The sequence below is a fragment of the Bos taurus genome, chromosome 21 (assembly GCF_002263795.3).
Source record: "Bos taurus isolate L1 Dominette 01449 registration number 42190680 breed Hereford chromosome 21, ARS-UCD2.0, whole genome shotgun sequence".
In the NCBI taxonomy this organism is placed as follows: Eukaryota; Metazoa; Chordata; class Mammalia; order Artiodactyla; family Bovidae; genus Bos; species Bos taurus.
Window position 1 is genome coordinate 6883285 of NC_037348.1, and position 21245 is coordinate 6904529.

At 37.3% G+C, this 21245-nt stretch overlaps 1 protein-coding gene across 13 annotated transcripts in view; it reads right to left on the reverse strand.

Moving 5' to 3' along the window:
* MEF2A (myocyte enhancer factor 2A) overlaps positions 1 to 21245 on the reverse strand; it is a 180566-nt gene that overhangs the window by 22971 nt on the left and 136350 nt on the right. For all 13 annotated transcript variants that reach the window (XM_005221713.5, XM_005221712.5, XM_005221716.5 and 10 more), the window contains 2 exon segments: positions 20658 to 20717; positions 4137 to 4324 (listed from right to left, as the gene is read on the reverse strand). In XM_005221713.5, coding sequence (XP_005221770.1) covers positions 4137 to 4324; positions 20658 to 20717 — 248 coding nt within the window.

Genomic DNA, 21245 nt, shown 5'->3' on the forward strand with positions numbered 1-21245 from the left:
GCATATCTGACCAGTACTCCTCAGAATTGTCAAGGTCACTAAAGTAAGTAAAGTCTCAGATAAATTTCAAAGACAAGAAGAGCCTAAAAAGACATGACTACTATGTCTACTACTACTAGACATACTACTATTCAATATGGTATCCTGGATTAGATTCCAGAACAGAAAAAGACATAAGGTTAAAAACTAAGAGTATGTGAATACTCTTAGTTTAAAACAATGTATAAATGGACTTTATAACAATTTATCAACATTGACTCATTAGTTGTAATATTAATCTGTTAGTAACAGGAGAAACTGAGTGTGAAGCATATGGGAACTTTCTGTACTATCTTTGCAATCTTTATATAAATTTAAAACTGTTCTAAAATTGAAATTTATAAAATGGAAGACAAAATTAACTTTATTTTTAATCTTCATTTATTCCATTTCCATTCTTTATTTTTATTTATTGTTCAGACCCCAAAATTTTCTGGTAGCATATTCTTTCTTCCAAAGGACATCCTTTAATATTTTTTGTAGAGTATGTATGTCTCTTGGCAATAAATTCCCACATTTTTGTTGAGAAAGTTTTTATTTCTTTTTCATATCTTGAAAGATATTTTTGCTGGGTACAGAATTCTAGGTTGAGAGGAGGTATTGCTTTGTTTTTTGTTTTCTTTTGACTCTTCTCTTTACATTTCAGTTTGGGTAATTCTGTGGATGGATTTTTATAACACTGTACAGGAGGCAGTGACTAAAACCATCCCCAAGAAAAAGAAATAAAACAAAGCAAAATGGTTGTCTGAAGAGGCCTTACATATAGCTGAGGAAAGAAGAGAAGCGAAAGGCAAAGGAGAAAAGGAAAGATATACCCATCTAAATGCAGAGTTCCAAAGAATAGCAAGGAGAGATAAGAAAGCCTTAAGTGAACAATGCAAAGAAATAGAGGAAAACAACAGAATGGGAAAGACTAGAGATCTCTTCAAGAAAACTAAAAGATACCAAGGAATACTTCATGCAAGATGGGTACATTAAAGGACAGAAACAGTACGGCCCTAACAGAAGTAGAAGAGATTAAAAAGAGGTGGCAAGAATACACAGAAGAACTGTACAAAAAGAAGATTCACGGCTTCAACAGTACATGAATCGAGAAAACCCTCAGATGTACAAACTGGATTTAGAAAAGGCAGAGGAACCAGAGATCAAACTGCCAACATCCGTTGGATCATAGAGAAAGCAAAGGAATTCCAGAAAAACATCTACTTCTGCTTCCTTGACTACGCTAAAGCCTTTGACTCTGTGGATCAAAACAAACTAGAAAATTCTTAAAGAGATGCAAATACCCCACCACCTTATCTGCCTCCTGAGAAATCTGTATGCAGGTCAGGAAGCAACAGTTAGAATTGGACATGGTACAACAGACTGGTTCCAAATTGGGAAAGGAGTACGTCAAGGCTGTATATTGTCACCCTGCTTATTTAATTTACACACAGAGTACATCATGTGAAATGACAGGCTGGATGAAGCTCAAGTTGGAATCAAGATTGCTGGGAGAAAATAAATATCCTCAGATATGTAGATGATACAACCCTAATGGCAGAAGTGAAGAGGAACTAAAGAGCTTCTCAATGAAGGTGAAAGAGGAGAGTGAAAAAGTTGGCTTAAAACTCAACATTCAAAAAATGAAGATCATGGCATCCAGTCCCATCACTTCATAGCAAATAGATGGGGGAAAATGCAAACAGTGACAGATTTTATTTTCTTGGGCTCCAAAATCACTGTGGACAGTGACTGCAGCCATGAAATTAAAATATGCTTATTCCTTGAAGAAAAGCCATGACAAACCTAGACAGCATATTAAAAAGCAGAGATATCACTTTGCTGACAAAGGTTCGTCTAGTCAAAGCTATGGTTTTTCCAGTAGTCATGCGTGGGGGTGAGAGTTGGACCATAAAGAAGGCTGAGCACCAAGGAATTGATGCTTTTGACCTGTGCTGCTAGAATAGACTCTTGAGAGTCCCCTGGACAGCAAACAGATCAAACCAGTCAATCCTAAAGGAAATGAACCCTGAATATTCACTGGAAGGACTGATGCTGAAGCTCCAATACTTTGGCCACCTGATGCGAAGACCCAACTCATTAGAAAAAACCCTGATGGTGGGAAAGATTGAGGGCAGGAAGAAAAGTGGGAGACAGAGGATGAGATGGCTGGATGGCATCACCAGCTCAATGGACATGAGTTTGTGCAAATTCCATGAGATGGTGAAGGACAGGAAACCCTGGTGTGCTGCAGTCCATGGGGTGGAAAAGAGTCAGACATGACTGAGAACATAAACAACTTCTGTTTATATTTCAGTTTGGGTGATTTTTACTTACAGTAGACCTACAGGTCTTCCTCCTGCCAGGCCTTTAGTGCAGAGTCTGAGTTAATTTAATTAAGAACTAGGCTGAGTTTGTGTTTCGTTGCTGGTATTGTTACCCTCAATATAGTTACCACAGGCCTCAAATGCCTCTGGAGGCAGTGGGAGACAGGTTTGCTAGAGGTTTTTTTGCTTGTTTTTTCCCCAAAGAAAACTGCTACATTCTCAGTTTTAAGCCTTCTCCTTTGTGTTATGCATCAGGCTGCAGCCTTCTCAGAAATTCTGCCATGATATGGCACTGTTCCTTCTTCTTCACCACAGGCTGAGAGAGTTTCCCTTTCCCATTGCCCCAGTACAGTGGGAATTCACCAGTCCCCTAAGGGTGACCATTTGTGTTGTTCATCTCTTCATAGATTAAGACTCCTACTCCATAGGAGTGAAATAGAAGTACCCAGAGAAAACTTTTTGCCCATACTGTAATGGTGGCTCTTCCCCTATCCCAGCTGTATACCAAAAAGGAGATTTTTTTCAGAACATTCCCAATTTTTTCTGCAAGAGAGAATAAGACTTGCCCTATATCGCTATCCCAGAGGTTTTACAGAGCTCTGCCAGTGAACACTCGGTCTCCAGAAATTCACCAATCACCCTAGCTTAATTTATTATCTGTGTCTTGCCCAGATAAGTTCGTGCTCCAATGTTCTCTCCCTGCAGTATCTGTCCCTCCCCAGAGTCTGGGCCAGCTGAGTGCCCTGAAATCTCAATACTACAACGTGTTCAAGAAAAACTATGAACTTGCTTGTCCAACATTTTTTAGTGTAAGGCTGGGAACAAATTTTCAGTTTTCTATATCTCTGAATGAAAAAGCACTTTGCTTTTTGACTTAATGAGTTTCAGTTTTGGCTCTCTTTTGTACTATGTTGGACCAGTACTGACCTTTCCCTTGGTCTCCTTATCTTACCTAGCGAAGATCACAGTTGGAGCTTCAAATGATACAATGCACATAAAGAAGTCTGGGAATCCATAAAGTATTATACAGTGTAGAATAATTATCTAAACCTTGATAGCACTGCTTTTACTTAAAAATCTATCAAATGGCAAGTTCAGCAGCTGCATAGTAGAAAGACCACCTGGTACATCACATTGATTATTTGAAGTCAGACAGATAAAACTTGCATATATAACTTTTTCTGTAGAAAGCTAAGGTGATAAACATTCTCCCCTTCTTCATAGACCCAGGATACAAAAGCAAACGAGGCTGGAACATTGTTAAGGAATAGAGTGGGAAGACCTATATTCTTTATAGAATTAAATGGGAAGGTTATTTGACAAGGAGTAAACAAAAAAACTTATTAGCAGAAGTTTTTACACATTCTTTCCTATTCTATAATAGTTCTCTTTGTATGTAGAACTTTCTAATAGAGTTTTTATTACAGAAAAGAATATGCTAAAGATACTGAAACTACGCAAAAGCACAGAGAAGTACTTAAGTCAAGTTTAATTTATCAAATTGAGGATGAGATCTCTAAGTAAAGATTTCAGTCCAGTAAATGAAAATTAACATAATAACTTCTCCATATTTAGCTTTAATTTAAAAACCATTAAGTAGGTTTATCTCCGTTTTTTTCATAATCTGTTTCTGTATATTTAAAATAGACTTGTCTCTTCAAATGCTAATTTCCAACAGAAATACTCATTAGGAAAAGGTCTAGATCCCATGGAAGTATAGAAAATTCCAAAGGAAAACATATACTCTGTATAAAATCCATGTTTTAAAGAATGAAAGGTTTAACGTACCAGTGGAGGCATCATGCCCTTGCTGGAAGGGGGGATGACAACTCGAAGATCTGGTTTTCGACTGTTCATTCCAAGACTGCCACCACCTGGAGGAGGGGGAGACTTCGTAGGCATAACTTTGCCTAAACTATTTGCACCAGTAGTTCCGATCAAATTTGGAGAAGCTCTTGAGTTTACAAATCCATTCCCTGGAAAAAAGAGAATTCATTCTTTACATGAAACGAGTCATTAAATACTTTGGTACAAATGTATTTTCCTCAGCCCCAGGTTTCAAGTGAATCTTATAATACTACTCATAACCATCTTATCTTGGAATAAGCAAAAAAAAAAAAAAGTCAACCTAGTCTGAAATACATTAAGACTTAACACCACTTGTTTCCAGCCTTACTACTTGGACCTGCTCAGAGAAACTTGAAACACAAGATGTTCCTAAAAGGGTCTCTCTGACTGAGGGACCAAGATGATGGGAGATATAAGAAGATGCCTGAGACCAACCTATTCATTCATTCTCACAAGAAAACAAGGGCATTCCTACTAAGTTCAGAGCATCTCCTTAACTGAAGCTTATTTAGCACTCAGCTCTAAAGCCTTATTTTCACCAAGTAGTTCTTCTTTACAGCTCTACCTAGTGCTGTTCTATTTCTTTAGCTGCCACTCAGGTCTTCATTAAGTATTTGTGATTACTATAAATTTAATCATCTAATTCCTACTTTTTAGCTTTCCTTAAGAATTAGAAAAATAGAGGAAAACAACAGAATGGGAAAGACTAGAGATCTCTTCAAGAAAATCAGAGATCAAGGGAATATTTCATGCAAAGATTGGCTCAATAAAGGACAGAAACAGTATGGACCTAACAGAAGCAGAAGATATTAAGAAGAGGTGGCAAGAATACACAGAACTGTACACAAAAGATCTTCATGACCCAAATAACCATGACAGTGTGATCACTTACCTAGAGCCAGACATCCTGGAATGTGAAGTCAAGCGGGCCTTAGGAAGCATCACTATGAACAAAGCTAGCAGTGGTGATGGAATTCCAGTTGAGCTATTTCAAATACTAAAAGATGATGCTGTTAAAGTCCGACACTCAATATGCCAGCAAATTTGGAAAACTCAGCAGTGGCCACAGGACTGGAAGAGGTCAGTTTTCATTCCAATCCCAAAGAAAGGCAATGCCAAAGAATGTTCAAACTACTGCACAATTGCACTCCTCTCACATGCTAGCAAAGTAATGCTCAAAATTCTCCAAGTAGACTTCAACAGTACATTAACTGTGAACTTCCAGATGTTTAACCTGGATTTAGAAAGGGCAGAGGAACCAGAGATCAAATTGACAACATCTGCTGGATAAATGAAAAAGCAAGAGAGTTCCAGAAAAACATTTCCTTCTGCTTTACTGACTATGCAAAAGCCTTTGACTGTGTGGATCATGACAAACTGTGGAAAATTCTTTAAGAGATGGGAATGCCACATCACCTTACCTGCCTCCTGAGAAATCTGTACGCAGATTAAGAAGCAACAGTTAGAACTGGACATGGAATAACAGACTGGTTCCAAATCAGGAAAGGAGTACAACAAAGCTATATATTGTCACACTGCTTATTTAACTTATATGCCAAGTATATCATGCGAAATGCCAGGCTGGATGAATTCAGCACAAGCTGAAGTCAAGATTTCTGGGAGAAATATCAACAACCTCAGATACGTATATGACAGCACCCTTATGGTAAAAGTGAAGAAGAATTAAAGAGCCTCTTGATGAAAGTGAAAGAGGAGAGTGAAAAAGCTGGCTTAAAACTCAACATTCAGAAAACTAAGATCATGGCATCTGGTCCCATCACTTCATGGTAAACAGATGGGGAAACAATGGAAACAGTGAGAGACTTCAAAATCACTGCAGATGGTTACTGCAGCCATGAAATTAAGACGCTTGCTCCTTGGAAGAAAAGCTATGACCAAACTAGACAGCATATTAAAAAGCAGAGACGTTATTTTGCCTACAAAGGTCCATCTAGTCAAAGCTATGGTTTTTCTATTAGTCATGTATGGATGAATGTGAGAGTTGGACCATTAAGGAAGCTAAGCACTAAAGAATTGACACTTTTGAACTGTGGGGTTGGAGAAGACCCTTGAGAGTCCCTTGGACTGAAAGGAGATCAATCCTAAAGGAAATCAGTCCTGAATATTTATTGGAAGGACAGATGCTGAAGTTGAAACTCCAATACTCTGGCCACCTGATGTGAAGAACTGACTCATTGGAAAAGACCCTGATGCTGGGAAAGACTGAAGGCAGGAAGAGAAGGGGATGACAGAGGATAAGATGGTTGGATGGCATCAATGACTTGATGGACATGAGTTTGAGCAAGCTCTGGGAGTTGGTGATGGACAGGGAACTTTGGCGTGCTGCAGTCCATGGGGTCACAAAGAGTCGGACACAGCTGACTGACTGAACTGAACTGCTAAGCAAGTCAACTGGATATAAGATGTTCATCAAATAATAATTTTATGCAAAAGCAGGAAGGTTTAATAGAAACCAACAGAATGGAAGACTGACATTAATAAGTACAGATTAAAAATATTTCTCTTAAAAACAAACATGAATGTGTGTTCTTAATTTCTCTGATAATATATAGAAGATTCTTATTTACTTGATTTGCACTCAAACCTGAAGGATAAAGCAGTATTTCCTCTCAAATACATTATAAAATGATGCAAAGGTATAATTTAGAAAAATGCATTATCAAGAAATATTAACTTTTTCCCTGAGGAATCTATGATGTTTTTCAGTTAGATATGGTACCAGAGCAACCCATGAGAATTAAATTACAAGAATGAAAGGGGACCTAAAAGCACAGTATTTCTGAGTGTGAAGTCGGAGTCTATAGCGGATGATTACAAGATGATGTAAAAAGCATTTGGTAACTTGCCAGACTGAAACAGATGTACCATTCGTTATTTTGTGGAGTATAGTGATATACTACCTAACGTATGCCACCTTACTTCCAATTCATTTTTTATGACCAAAAAGAAGATATTGTTGGGACAGACTTTTGAAGTATATACTTTTAAGTATATAACTCATCTTGTCACAGCTTAAAAATTTAGGAATAAAGTACTGACTCTAAATGAATAAACCCAATATAATGTGACTTTTATTAAAATGTGTTTTCAGGCTTTATGATAGCTTATGCCTTGATACCACTGTGACAAAAATGCTTAGCAATGAATACTATACCTCTAGAAAGTTGACAAAGTTAATCTTAATTATGGTCCTATAGCTCTAAAGCAAGTCATTCAATTATATCAATCTGGCTCCTATTTCAGAATAGCTTATCAGCTCAAATACTGCACTGAAGTGGCTAGAAAGCACTCCCATGTTCTTAATTCTACTCTTCTAGGGCTTATTACTATGAATCTATCTGAGAAGTTGAACTGACATGGAAAGGATTTTGAAAATCTCCAAGGATTCTGAAAAATTCATCCAAAGCAAGGTTAATAATTAACTCTGTCATAGTTGACAAGTTTTTCATAAAATTAAACTTTCAGCAGATTACTCAATAAAAAAGTAAATAAATGAAAATATATTTACATCTATAAAATTATGTCATTTGTATAAAGAAATTAAGTTTCTAAAATTTAAAAAGACCATGGGTTTTAAAATCACTGATGACTTATTTACTTGATTCAATGAAAATTCCTATATGATGAAGAACATGGATTCTGTCCATTAAACACTTAGGATCTAAAACAGAAAATCATGAGATTCAGGTTCTTCTGTATTTCCTCTAAACCTCTTCTGAGTGCACAGTCCCTGAAAGGCTACATTCTCCTTCTCTTTTAGAGACTTCATGCATCCCCATGGGTTCAACTTCTGCCTCAAAATGACTCTTAAATCTGTATTTCTGCTTTGTGTCTCCTAATTTCCAGGCTACACACAACCATGTGGTGGGAAGTTTCCCCCAGATATGCTGCTGTCATTTCAAACTCAACCTGTTTTAAATGACTGTTCTACTGTTTCCTCCATCCTGCCCATCCTCACTTTCATAGAGCTATCAAGCTTTGCTAGTCTTTCTTTATAATCCCTTTCTCCTTACCTATCTCTTCTTTTTAAGTGTCACTGACTCTGTTGTAATGCAAATCCTTATTACCTTCACTCAACCCTATCAACTCCAAGATCTCACTGAGCTCATTCTACTCCTGTATATTTTTTTCTCTTTCTCTACATGTTTTAGAAAAGTGAAATTGCTGGATTTTGGTGATTTTACTTTGCTTGATCTTTGAACATAGGCCCAAAGTTAAAGAGTTCCCCAAATCATCTGAATTACAGCATTACCTGAGTATTAAATGAAAATTCTCTCTAGAGAAATTTACTTAGTAAACCATACTCAATAAGCAGATTGCCTCCAAGATAAATGTATACAATTTATAATACGTGCAAAACCAGCAGGTTTTATTTGGACAAGAACATATATAATATACTCACAAAATCATTTTATAAGAAAAAAAACAAATGAATGCTCTAATTTACTATAATAATTTTATGACTGAAGAGGTACCATATTGTCAAGGCTGTGTTTTGTCACCCTGCTTATTTAACTTATATGCAGAGTACATCATGTGAAATGCCACCAGATGGAAGACTCACAAGCTGGAATCAAGATTGCTGGGAGAAACATCAACAACTTCAGATAGGCAGATACCACTTTAAAGGCACAAACTGAAGAGGAACTAAAGAGCCTAGTGAAAAAGTTGGCTTAAAACTCAACATTCAAAAAACTAAGATGGCATCCAGTCCCATCACTTCATGGCAAATAGATATGACAAGATTTTATTTTCTTGGGCTCCAAAGTCACTGTGGATGGTAACTGCAGTCATGAAATTAAAAGACACTTGTTTCTTTGAAGAAAAGCTATGATAAACCTAGACAACAGCATATTGAAACGCAGAGACATCACTTTGCTGACAAAGGTCCATACAGTTAAAGCTATGGTTTTTCCAGTAGTCATGTACAGGTGGACCATAAAGAAGGCTGAGTGCCAAGGAATTGATGTTTTTGAATTGTGGTGTTGGAGAAGACTCTTGCGAATCTGCCCTTGGACTGCAAGGAGATCAAACCAGTCAATCCTAAAGGAAATCAACACTGAACATTGACTGGAAGGACTGGCGGTGATACTGAAACTCCAATACTTTGGTACCTGATGCAAAGAGCTGACTCATTGGAAAGATCCTGATGCTAGGAAAGACTGAGGACAATAGGAGAAGAGGAAACAGATGATGAGATGGTTGGATGGCATCACTGACTCAATGGACATGACTTTTGGCAAACTCTGGTAGATAGTGAAAGACAAGGAAGGGTGGTGTGCTGCAGTTCATGGGGTTGCAAAGAGTTGGACAGGACTCAGCGACTCAACAAGAACAACAAAGTTCAAAAACTAGAAAAAAGGAGGGAAAACACATTCCCACTATTCTAACTATTATAATCATTTTAGGTTTCTTCTCCTTTCCATGTATATATTTTTGGCATAGTTTTAAATCACAACTAAAAAGGAATTAAGTTGAAAATTTTAATTTACTTAATTTTCATATGTTGAATATGTTTATATTTTCTTGTTATTCCCTACTAGAAATAAAGTTGCAAGGAACCTTTGCATAATCTGATTGATTTCTTTAGGATAGATTCTTAGAAATGTAATAACTTACACATTTCTTACACATCTTAGAGGAAAACAGGTGTTTTTATGACTACTGAAATATATTGTCAATAACTTTCCAAAATGACTGCTACTAATTTGCAATACTACAAACACATAACAGATCATCAGCTTTACCCACCTTCATCAGCTTTTCATGTCACAATAAAAAGTGGCAATAGTTGGCAATTACTAGGTGGGGATTTTTTGTTTCATTTTTATTTGAATTTATGATTATTATCAACAATGAACATTCTTTTCAATTTTAAAAATACTAGTTGGGTTTCTTTTCTGCATTGCACATTTAAGTACATTAAATGTTTATCCATTTATCAAATATTAGATGTGGCTTGTACTTTATCTTCTTCTCTTTTACATTTTTATTGGACTTTAGTTGCTTTACAATGTGTTAGTTTCTACTGTAGAGCAAAATGAATCAGCTATACATATAATTCCCTCCTTTTTAGATTTCCTTCCCCTTCAGGTCACCACGGTACATTAAGTACAGTTCCTGTGCTGTAGAGTATGTTCTCATTAGTGTTCCATTTTATAAACAGTATCAACAGCGTATATGTGTTAATCCCAAGTCAAACCTCTTCTCCCTTGGCATCCACATATTTGTTCTCTATGCCTGTGTCTCTATTTCCTATTTCCTTTTTCTCTTAAGAATGAAAAAAATTTATTCTCTCACATAAGATGGCTTGGGGCTGCAGGCTCAGTGCCTTCAGAGCTCAACATGGAGGGGCCACAGTCTTTACAGCTTTCCACTTTGCCGACCTTGGCTGTTGTTGGCTTGTCTTTATTCTGACTCACTTCATGATTTTAAGATTAACCTGCCTATCAGCTGCCACATGCAGACAGTAACGCCCAGTCTCAAAAGGCTGCCAAATCTTTGTTGAGTGTGAATGTGTGAACTGTTTTTCTCTCTAAATGTCAGAATTAACTGTATAACTATTATACAATACAATTAATAGTATATAATACAATACAATTAATAGTATACTACTATACAATTACATTCTCTTATAGTTTTAAGTATCTCAACATACGTGATTATAATTATTTTTAACAGCAAAGTGTATTTCTAAAACTTTTAATACATATACAGAAAATTTTATGAAACAAAAACTTAGAGGAGCAAGGATTTATCATATGAACCATGAAACCATTAGCAGACCAAGAAAGAGAACATTGTTAGAACCCCAAAGAATACTGCTAGTTTGATTACTGCTACAGTTCCTTCATATTCACTGAAGTATAGCGTTACTTCATGTAAAGATACTATCATATACTCATCTACTCTACTGTGGACAGAAATCTGGATTCTTTCTAGATGCTGGCTGTAATGAATAATGACATGCATATTCTTTTACATATCTCTTGGTGCTCATGATGCAAATATGCACTTCTCTAGTATTTAAGGATGAGTGAAAATGCTGGGTCATGGAATAAACACATTTGCCTTAGTAGATAATGTCAAAATGATCACACCAATTAGCACTACCATCATCAGTGTATAAGAGTTTGGGCTTTTCCATACTCTTGTTAACACTTGGTATTATCTAGTTTGCTTTAGCTGCTTTGGTAGGTACCCAATGCTATCCTGTGGTTTTAATTTTGCATTTCCTTGATTACTGAATCACAAGCTTCTTTTCACATGTTTATTAGACACTTGGATAGTTTTTTTCTTTTTTGAAATGTCTGTTTTCATGCACATTTTTAAAACTAAATTTTCCTTTTCTTTATAATTTGTAAGTATTCTTCATAAAAAGTTCTGTTTTATATGTACGCCACATATATTCTCTGACTCTATATTGCCTTTTCATTCTCTTTATGGTATCTTGATGAACAAAGGTTCCAAATTTTAACACAGGCAAGCTGATCAATCTTTTCTTTACGGTTAGGCTTTCTCTGGTTTCCTATTTAGCAAGTCTCTCCTTATCCTGAGTTTTGTTGTTCAGTCGCTAAGTGATATCCCACTCTTAGTGACCCCATGGACTGCAGCACGCCAGGCTTTCCTGTCCTTCACTATCTCCTCAACCTCGAGTTTGCTCAAACTCATGTCCATTGAGTCCGTGATGCCATCCGACCATCTCATTCCTCTGCCACCTGCTTCTCCTCTTGCCCTCAATCTTTTCCTGCATCAGGGTCTTTTTCAATGAATTGGCTCTTCACCATCAGATGGCCAAAGTATCAGAGCTTCAGCTTCAGCATCAGTCCTTTCAATGAATATTTAGAGTTTATTCAACACTTAAAAAGTTCAAGGATACTTCTGCTTTCAATAGGACATGGGCCTGAAGCCTTCCAGCTTTTAGAAACAGACAGAAGACTCCAAAAAAGTTAAAATAAGATTAAGGCAAATGGGGGGTTCACCTGAAAATGTATTATGCATTTGAAAATGACAGGATCAGTAAAACTGATGGCAGTTTAAAGATAAAGTGAAACTACCTGGAACTGGTCTATCAAAGTCTCTAAATGTGGACGAATACAATAAGTTATCGTATTTAAGTATAAAACATTTGGTTAAAACAAGTAGAATGTACAATCTCTGCTTACAGTATAGAATATTCTTTTCAATGTTTACATTCTTTTTGTATAAAAACAAAAAATGTCATTTTGTGTGCAAAGAACCAAATGTGACCACATGCTGAGCCACACACACAAGTATACAAATTTCAGAGAATTTAATCATATGGAGTTAAGTACTCTGGTAATAAAACAGTTGAGCTAGAAAACGATACCCGAAGATAACTACAAAACACCATGCATTTGGAATTAGGAAATTGACTTCTAAATAACTATAGATCAAAAAAGAAGTTATAATGGAAATCAGAAAATAGAAATTAGAATATATTTTGAATTGAACATTGATACAAATATAACATTTCAATAACTTCTGCTCTTATCTTTATAACTTACTTCTAATTTTCTTTAACTTGTTTATTCCTACAGAGATACAGGCTTATTTAGCTCAGGGTTTTCCAGCCTTCTGTTTTAAAAGACAGATTTCTCTTAAAGCACAACTTTACCTGCATCCCACATGGGTTTTATAAGCCTTCTGGAATCTGTGGCTTGATGTGTTTGTCAGGTTTGGAAAACTCTCAGTGATTATCTGTTCAAATACTGCTTCTGGCCAATTTTCTCTCTTTTTGCCTACTGAGACTCCAATTTTAACTATGTTATAACTTCTCGCTGTACCTTGTAGGTCTTAATCTTCTTTTGAATTATCCATCCTTTAATCTCAAAAATTCTAAATACTGTTCCTGTCTTATCTTTTAATTCACCAATTCTCCCTTTTGCTTTGACTAAATCTCTTACAAAACCCACTTAATAAGTTTTAAACACTATTATATTTTTAGTTATAAATGTTCATTTTTAAAGATGCCAGTTCTCTGGACAAAATTCTTAATCTTTTTATTTCTTTGACACAATAAACACTGCTACGTTAAAGTCAAAGTTTGTGCCTAATAATCCCAAACCCTGGAGTTTCTAAGAAGTTGGTTCTATTGTCCATTTTTAATGCAGGCTTTCATTTATCTTGTATTGCTCCTAACTGTGCTTTTAGTTAGTAATTTGCTTGTATGTCAAGCAGAAATAATAAGGTCTGGGAGGGTGTTTTATTCTTTTTATTATTATTCTACAGGTACCCAAAATGACATAATGATCTCAGTTCGTTTCCAAGGCAAACCACTCAATATCACAGTAATCCAAGTCTATGCTCCAATCACTAATGTCAAAGATGAAGTTGAACAATTCTATAAAGACCCACAAGACCTCCTAGAATTAACAACAAACACAACAAAAATGTCCTTTTCTTCATAGGGGACCTCGATACCTGGAGGAACAGGCAAATTTGGCCTTGGAGTACAAAATGAAGCCGAGCAAAACCTAACAGAATTTTGCTGAGAGAACACACTGGTCATAACAAACACCCTCTTCCAAAACACAAGAGATGACTCTACACATGGACATTACCAGATGGTCAATATAAAAATCAGATTGATTATATTCTTTACAGAAGATGGAGAAGCTCTAGACAGTCAGCAAAAAACAAAATCTGGAGCTGACTCTGGCTCAGATCATCAGCTCCTTATTGGAAAATTCAGGCTCAAGCTGAAGAAAGTAGGAAAAACAACTAGTCCACTCAGGTATGACTTAAATCAAATCGTTATACAGTGGAGGTGATGAACAGATTCAAGGGATTAGATTTGGTACACAGAGTGCCTGAAGAACTATTGACAGAGGTTTGTAACACTGTACAGGAGGTCATGACCAAAACCATCCCCAAGAAAAAGAAATACAAGATGGCAAAGTGGTTGTCTGGGAGCTAAGAAAAGAAGAGAAAGAAAAGAAGAGCAGCAAAAGACAATGGAGAAAGGGAAAGATATACCCAACTGAATGCAGAGTTCCAGAGAATAGCAAGAAGAGATAAGAAAGTCTTCTTAAGTGAACAATGCAAAGAAATAGAGGAAAACAGTAGAATTGTCTAAAAGACTAGATCTCTTTTAAGAAAATCAGAGATACCAAGGAATATTTCATGCAAGATAGGCACAATAAAGGACAAAAACGACAAGGACCTAACAGAAGGGATTAACAAGAGGTAGCAAAAATACACAGAATGATACAAAAAAGCTCTTAATGACTAAGGTAACCACAATGACATGATCACTCACCTAGAGCCGGACATCCTGGAGTGTGAAGTCAAGTGGGCCTTAAGAAGGATTACTACAAACAAAGATGGTGGAGATGATGGAATTCCAGCTGAGTTATTTCAAATCCTAAAAGATGATGCTGTTAAAGTGCTGCACTCAGTATGCCAGCAAATGTGGAAAACTCAGCAGTTCCACAGGACTGCAAAACGTCAGCTTTCATTCCAATCCCAAAGAAAGGCAAAGAATGCTCAAATTACCGTATAATTGCACTCATTTCAAATGCCAGCGAGATTATGCTCAAAATTCAAGCTAGGCTTCAACAGTACATGAACAGAGAACTTCCAGATGTGTAAGCTGAGTTTAGAAAAGGTAGAGGAACCAGAGATCAAATTGCTAACATCCTCTGGATCATAGAAAAAGCAAGGAAACTCCAAACAAAAAAATCTACTTCTGCTTCATTGACTACACAAAAGACTTTGACTGTGTAGATGACAACAGTGATATTCCTGAAGAGATGGAAATACCAGACCACCTGACCTGCCTCTGGAGGAATCTGTATGCAGGTCAAGAAGCAACAGTTAGAACTGGACATGGAACAACAGACTGGTTCCAAATAGGAAAAGAAGTATGTCAAGGCTGTATTGGAGAAGGCAATGGCAAGCCACTCCAGTACTCTTGCCTAGAAAATCCCATGGATGGAGGAGCCTAGTATGCTGAAGTCCATGGGGTTGCTACGAGTCAGACACAACTGAGCGACTTCAGTTTCACTTTTCACTTTCATGCCTTGGAGAAGGAAATGGCAACCCACTCCAGTGTTCTTGTCTGGAGAATCCCAGGGACATGGCAGCCTGGTGGGCTGCCATCTATGGAGTCACACAGAGTTGGACAAAACTGAAGCGACTTAGCAGCAGCAGCAGCAAGGCTGTATACTGGCACCCTGCTTCTTTAACTTATATGCAGAGTACATCATGAGAAATGCTGGGCTGGATGAAGCACAAGTTGGAATCAAGATTGCTGGGAGAAATATCAATAACCTCAGATATGCAGATGACACCACCCTTATGGCAGAAAGTGAAGAACTAAACAGTCTCTTGATGAAAGTGAAAGAGGAGAGTGAAAAAGTTGGCTTAAAGCTCAACATTCAGAAAACTAAGGTCATGGCATCTGGTCCCATCACTTCATGGCAAATGGATGGGGAAACAATGGAAACAGTGGCTGACTTTGTTTTGGGGGGCTCCAAAATCACCGCAGATGGTGACTGCAGCCATGAAATTAAAAGACGCTTGCTCCCTGGAAGAAAAGCTATAACCAACCTACACAGCATATTAAAAACCAGAGATATTACTTTGCCAACAAAGGTCCGTCTAATCAAAGCTACGGTTTTTCCAGGTAGTCATGTATAGAAGTCAGACTTGGATGATAAAGAAAGCTGAACACCGAAGAATTGATGCTTTTGAATTGTGGTGTTGGAGAAGACTCTTGAGAGTCCCCTGGACTGCAAGGAGATCCAGCCAGTCCATCCTAAAGGAAACCAGTCCTGAATATTCATTGCAAGGACTGATGCTGAAGCTAAAACTCAAATACTTTGACCACCTGATTCGAAAAAGTGACTCATAGGAAAAGACCCTGATGCTCGGAAAGATTGAAGGCAGGAGGAGGAGATGACACAGGATGAGACAGTTGGATGGCATCACCGACTGGATGGACATGAGTTTTAGTAGGCTCTGGGAGCTGGTGATGGACAGGGAAGCCTGGCGTGCTGCAGTCCATGGGGTTGCAAAGAGTTGGACACGACTGAGTGACTGAACTGAACTGAATCCTACAAGATGATTTTTCATTAGGAAAAAAAAGGGGGGGAGGGTTCTACTGTAGTATCACTTTGAATAACCACAGTTTAAAGTATTAGTAAAAATGCTAAACAGGTTAGCATTGTAAAGGCTCTGAGATGTCCTACAGTAAAGAAACCTGCTTAGTTTTACTTGGTACAAGGTTTGCCACTCATATAGGTAAGTAATTCTTTTCATGTAGTTCCAAGAAACATACTTTGAAAAATGTAGATGAGAAATCATATCCACAATTTTTAATAATTTTCTTCTTAATTTCTCTTGGAATTTAAAATGTTTAATCTTTATATTAAAAAAGATTTCAGGGATAAAATTGAGTTTAAACTACTACTACTACTACTACTACTAAGTCGCTTCAGTCGTGTCTGACTCTGTGCGACCCCATAGACGGCAGCCCACCAGGCTCCCCCGTCCCTGGGATTCTCCAGGCAAGAACACTGGAGTGGGTTGCCATTTCCTTCTCCAATGCATGAAAGTGAAAAGTGAAAGTGAAGTCGCTCAGTCATGTCCGACTCTTCACGACCGCATGGAGTGTAGCCTACCAGGCTCCTCCGTCCATGGGATTTGCCAGGCAAGAGCACTGGAGTGGGTTGCCATTGCCTTCTCTGAGTTTAAACTATTTTTCCAAACTACTAAACGAAAACGGCATCATTGCTGAAATAGGCTAAAATACATTTTCTGACTCTTCTTCACAAAAACTAACAATACTTCTACAATACCTATGAGAGACCATTTATTGGGGTGGGGGGTGATTTACAGCAAGAAATATGTATGCTATAAGTACTGCACAAAAATAATAACTTCCATTTGGTATCTGAATTAAGTGATGCAATGTGTCTACTTAGTTGAATATGAATTCTAAGGTGGTACATATTAAAAAGCAGTTACAACAAAAACATCATTTAGGATATAAAGCAAACAAGTAGAAAAAGTAGAAATACACCTAGCACAGGTAAAATAGGTATATAATGTACGAACCAGCGAGGAATCAAGACATTCAATCTTGATGTGTCATAAGACTGAGGTTATACTGTATTACTGTGTAGTAACAAATGGACTTTCAAGTAACTCACTAAGCAGTTAAAATATCTTAATACTTAAATTTTAAATTAAAAAAAATTCATGTTCACTAATCATGATCATTAACATGATTAATTAACACTATTAGCACTAAACATATTAAAACAGTTGCCTATGACTGGGGACTGGGGGTGGGGGAGGAGAAAGGGAACAGGAGTGGAATAGAAGTATAAAGGAGTAAGTGAATAGCATACTGAGAGATGCTGAGATGATGTGCCATGATTTGAACAGTGTGACTAATGTGACCCTCCAAACCTGAGGGTCTAGAAACAAGCGGAGGAAGCTTACAAAAGAAACATGAATGTAAAAAAGAAATAAAAGTAACAGGATTAGATAATATGTAAAAGGTCAAATTAAGATGATGACAAAATCTGAGTCTGAACTCATCAAATGGAACACAGAAAACTGAGCAGCAAAGTCTAGATTTATAGTTGCGCAGCAGATAAGAAAGAAAAGAGAAAAAGCTTTAGGGAAGTATGGACAGTACAAAAACCAAAAATAAAGCAAGAAAAGAATTAAAAGACTTGTTTGGTAGGAAGGAGAACAATGTTTATCAAGCCAGAAGGATGAGAGGAAAAAACAAAGGCAAAGGGAAAACACATTAGAAATCTTCAAATAGTTATGAAATAAAAGTAATTTGGGAATTAAAACTGAGAACTAGTCAAAATTAATATTAAACAAAATAGAAATTATTGATTCTAGCCTTAAGCAGGCTGGAAAGTAGAGAGGAGAGAAAGATGCATAGTGTTGGGAGACTAAAAGCATGTAGGAAAATGCAACATAAAAAGAGTATGCTGCTGCTAAGTCACTTCAGTCGTGTCAGACTCTGTGCGACCCCACAGATGGCAGCCCACGAGGCTCCCCCGTCCCTGGGATTCTCCAGGCAAGAACACTGGAGTGGGTTGCCATTTCCTTCTCCAATGCAGGAAAAGTGAAAAGTGAAAGTGAAGTCACTCAGTCCTGTCGGACTCTTAGCGACCCCATGAACTGCAGCCTACCAGGCTCCTCCGTCCATGGGATTTGCCAGGCAAGAGTACTGGAGTGGGGTGCCATTGCCTTCTCCAATAAAAAGAGTATATGGGCATATAAGCAACTAAAATAGAGTTGAAAAGAAATAAACTATAAATATTAGGAAATACAGTTACAAGGATAGCAGTCCTAATGTATAATTGGTAAGACCTTTATGAATTTCTCCACATTTAATTATCTGTTAAAAAAGATCATACAACAGGTCCTATCTGAGTCCATTAAAACAGAGATTAATACAGAGGCAGAAACAATTAGGCATTTATTCCTACTTTAGGTCACTATATGTTTTTTAACTCTCATTAAATACTGTTTTTCTTTCTTTCTAATCATTTTAAATTAAGTTATTCAATCATCAAAATTTTCTTAAGGCAGATAAGTAGAAGCTGCTCAGTCATGTCCGACTCTTTGCGACCCCATGGACTATACAGTCCATGGAATTCTCCAGGCCAGAATACTGGAGTGGGTAGCCTTTCTGTTCTCTAGGGGATCTTCCCGACCCAGGGATGGAACCTGGGTCTCCCACATTGCAGGCGGATTCTTTACCAGCTGAGTCACAAGGGAAGCAGCTCCTCACATTTTTGGTATAAGTGGGTTGAACATATGTAATAGGGAATTTTTCTATAAGTGATCTGTTTTCAGATGTCTCTTTGATCATGCAATAGCAATCCCACTGCTGGGCATACACACTGAGGAAACCAGAAGGGAAAGAGACACGTGTACCCCAATGTTCATTGCAGCACTACTTATAATAGCCAGGACATGGAAGCAACCTAGATGCCCATCAGCAGATGAATGGATAAGAAAGCTATGGTACATATACACAATGGAGTATTACTCAGCCATTAAAAAGAATACATTTGAATCAGTTCGAATGAGATGGATGAAACTGGAACCTATTATAGAGTGAAGTAAGCCAGAAAGAAAAACACCAATACAGTATACTAACGCATATATATGGAATTTAGAAAGATGCTAACAATAACCCTGTGTACGAGACAGCAAAAGAGACACTGATGTATAGATCAGTCTTATGGACTCTGTAGGAGAGGGAGAGGGTGGGGAGATTTGGGAGAATGGCATTGAAACATGTATAATATCATGTATGAAACGAGTCACCAGTCCAGGTTCGATGCACGATACTGGATGCTTGGGGCTGGTGCACTGGGACGACCCAGAGGGAGGGTATGGGGAGGGAGGAGGGAGGAGGGTTCAGGATGGGGAACACAGGTATACCTGTGGTGGATTCATTTCGATATTTGGCAAAACTAATACAATATTGTAAAGTTTAAAAATAAAATAAAATTAAAAAAAAATAAAATAAAAAGTATACATTCATAATACTCTATTATTCTTATAGTCAAAGTAATAGCATATATGGCTGTTAAGAGTAATCAATAAGGTAGTTAAAAAAATAAAATAAAATAAAAACAGAAGGGAATTCCTTCCCTTGCTTTCAGATAAAAATGAAGGTAACTGGGATTATCATACATGAAGAGACCAATACAACTAAATCTGATGGTAACCCAAAATAATACAGTTATTCCTGTGACTCTATGACATATATGCCATGTTTCTGTAATGTTAAGATCATAATCTATCTTTACCAGGATTTCACGGCTGGGCAGACACATTTACGAAATTTTTAAACTGAGAGTAATCTTGGGAGGGGTTCCAAAGCAAAAGAGCCAATCTGGTAGCAACCACGACAAAACGTCAATGCTCCACATGTGACCATCAAAACTGATCCCGTGGAGACAGACCCACTATTAGTGGTCTATCTATTAGGCCCACTGTTTCTTCCTATGGCAATCTCCCTGAAAACATTTCATATAATTGTAAAATACAGCAGTCTGCTAACAGTCTGACTTTGGTAGGGACAGATGACACGGAAAGCTTCTCTTTAAGAAATTGTCTTAATGTAAAAATTGTATTAAGGCAATTTAGTCTTTAGAAAAGAACAATGTCTGCTATGAAGGAGGCATTCAATAAATATTTATTGAATGAATAAGTGAATGTAAGGCCAAGGTATGAGGAATAACACAGGGGTATCAAAAACTCTTAGTGAAAGCAATAACTAAACAAATCATAAAGTGACATGGTCTACTCTAGTCATTTATCCCCATATTTTCCTCTCTACTTGGTAGAAACCCTTGTTTGAGGGACAGTATTCCTTTTCTCTCAGATAAGACAGATGCCAACAAAGTGAGGCAGTAGGAATTCACTCACCCACTGGGCTGCTTCCAGCTCCATTTGGCACTGTGAGGTCTGAAGTGCTCAACATCCCACCTAACAACATTACAGAGAGAGGAGAGAGGGCAAGGAGTGAATGTGAATTGATTCTCCTTATCTGAATGAGAATGAATTGACCAGAGGTAACCCTCACTTCATTCCTAAAAAACATGAAAATAAAAACTAGTCCAGTCTGAACTAGGCATTATGATGTAGTCAAACATATAGGCACTCATCTATCAAGCTCTGGACATGTCTGCCGTCTTGTGACTCAATACCAAATAAGTACATGTTGACAAGAATTAGGGGCAGTGCTAATGGAGTGCCATAAAATCTAGGAATAGTGGGACAGGAGATAATTGCATTATACACAGAGATGCAGTAAATGCACCTCAAATTTCTGAGTTAATGAACAAATCAGGCGGAGGGGGATGCAGAGAATGCTCTAATTCTAAGTGACTCTACCTCTCCATTTATTTTTTAACACAACTGGCTCACAATCAATTTTTAATCTTTATGATATCCTAAATAAATTTTCTGCCTGTCTAGGTATAGCATCCCCATGATATGGAAAGCTTATTTTCC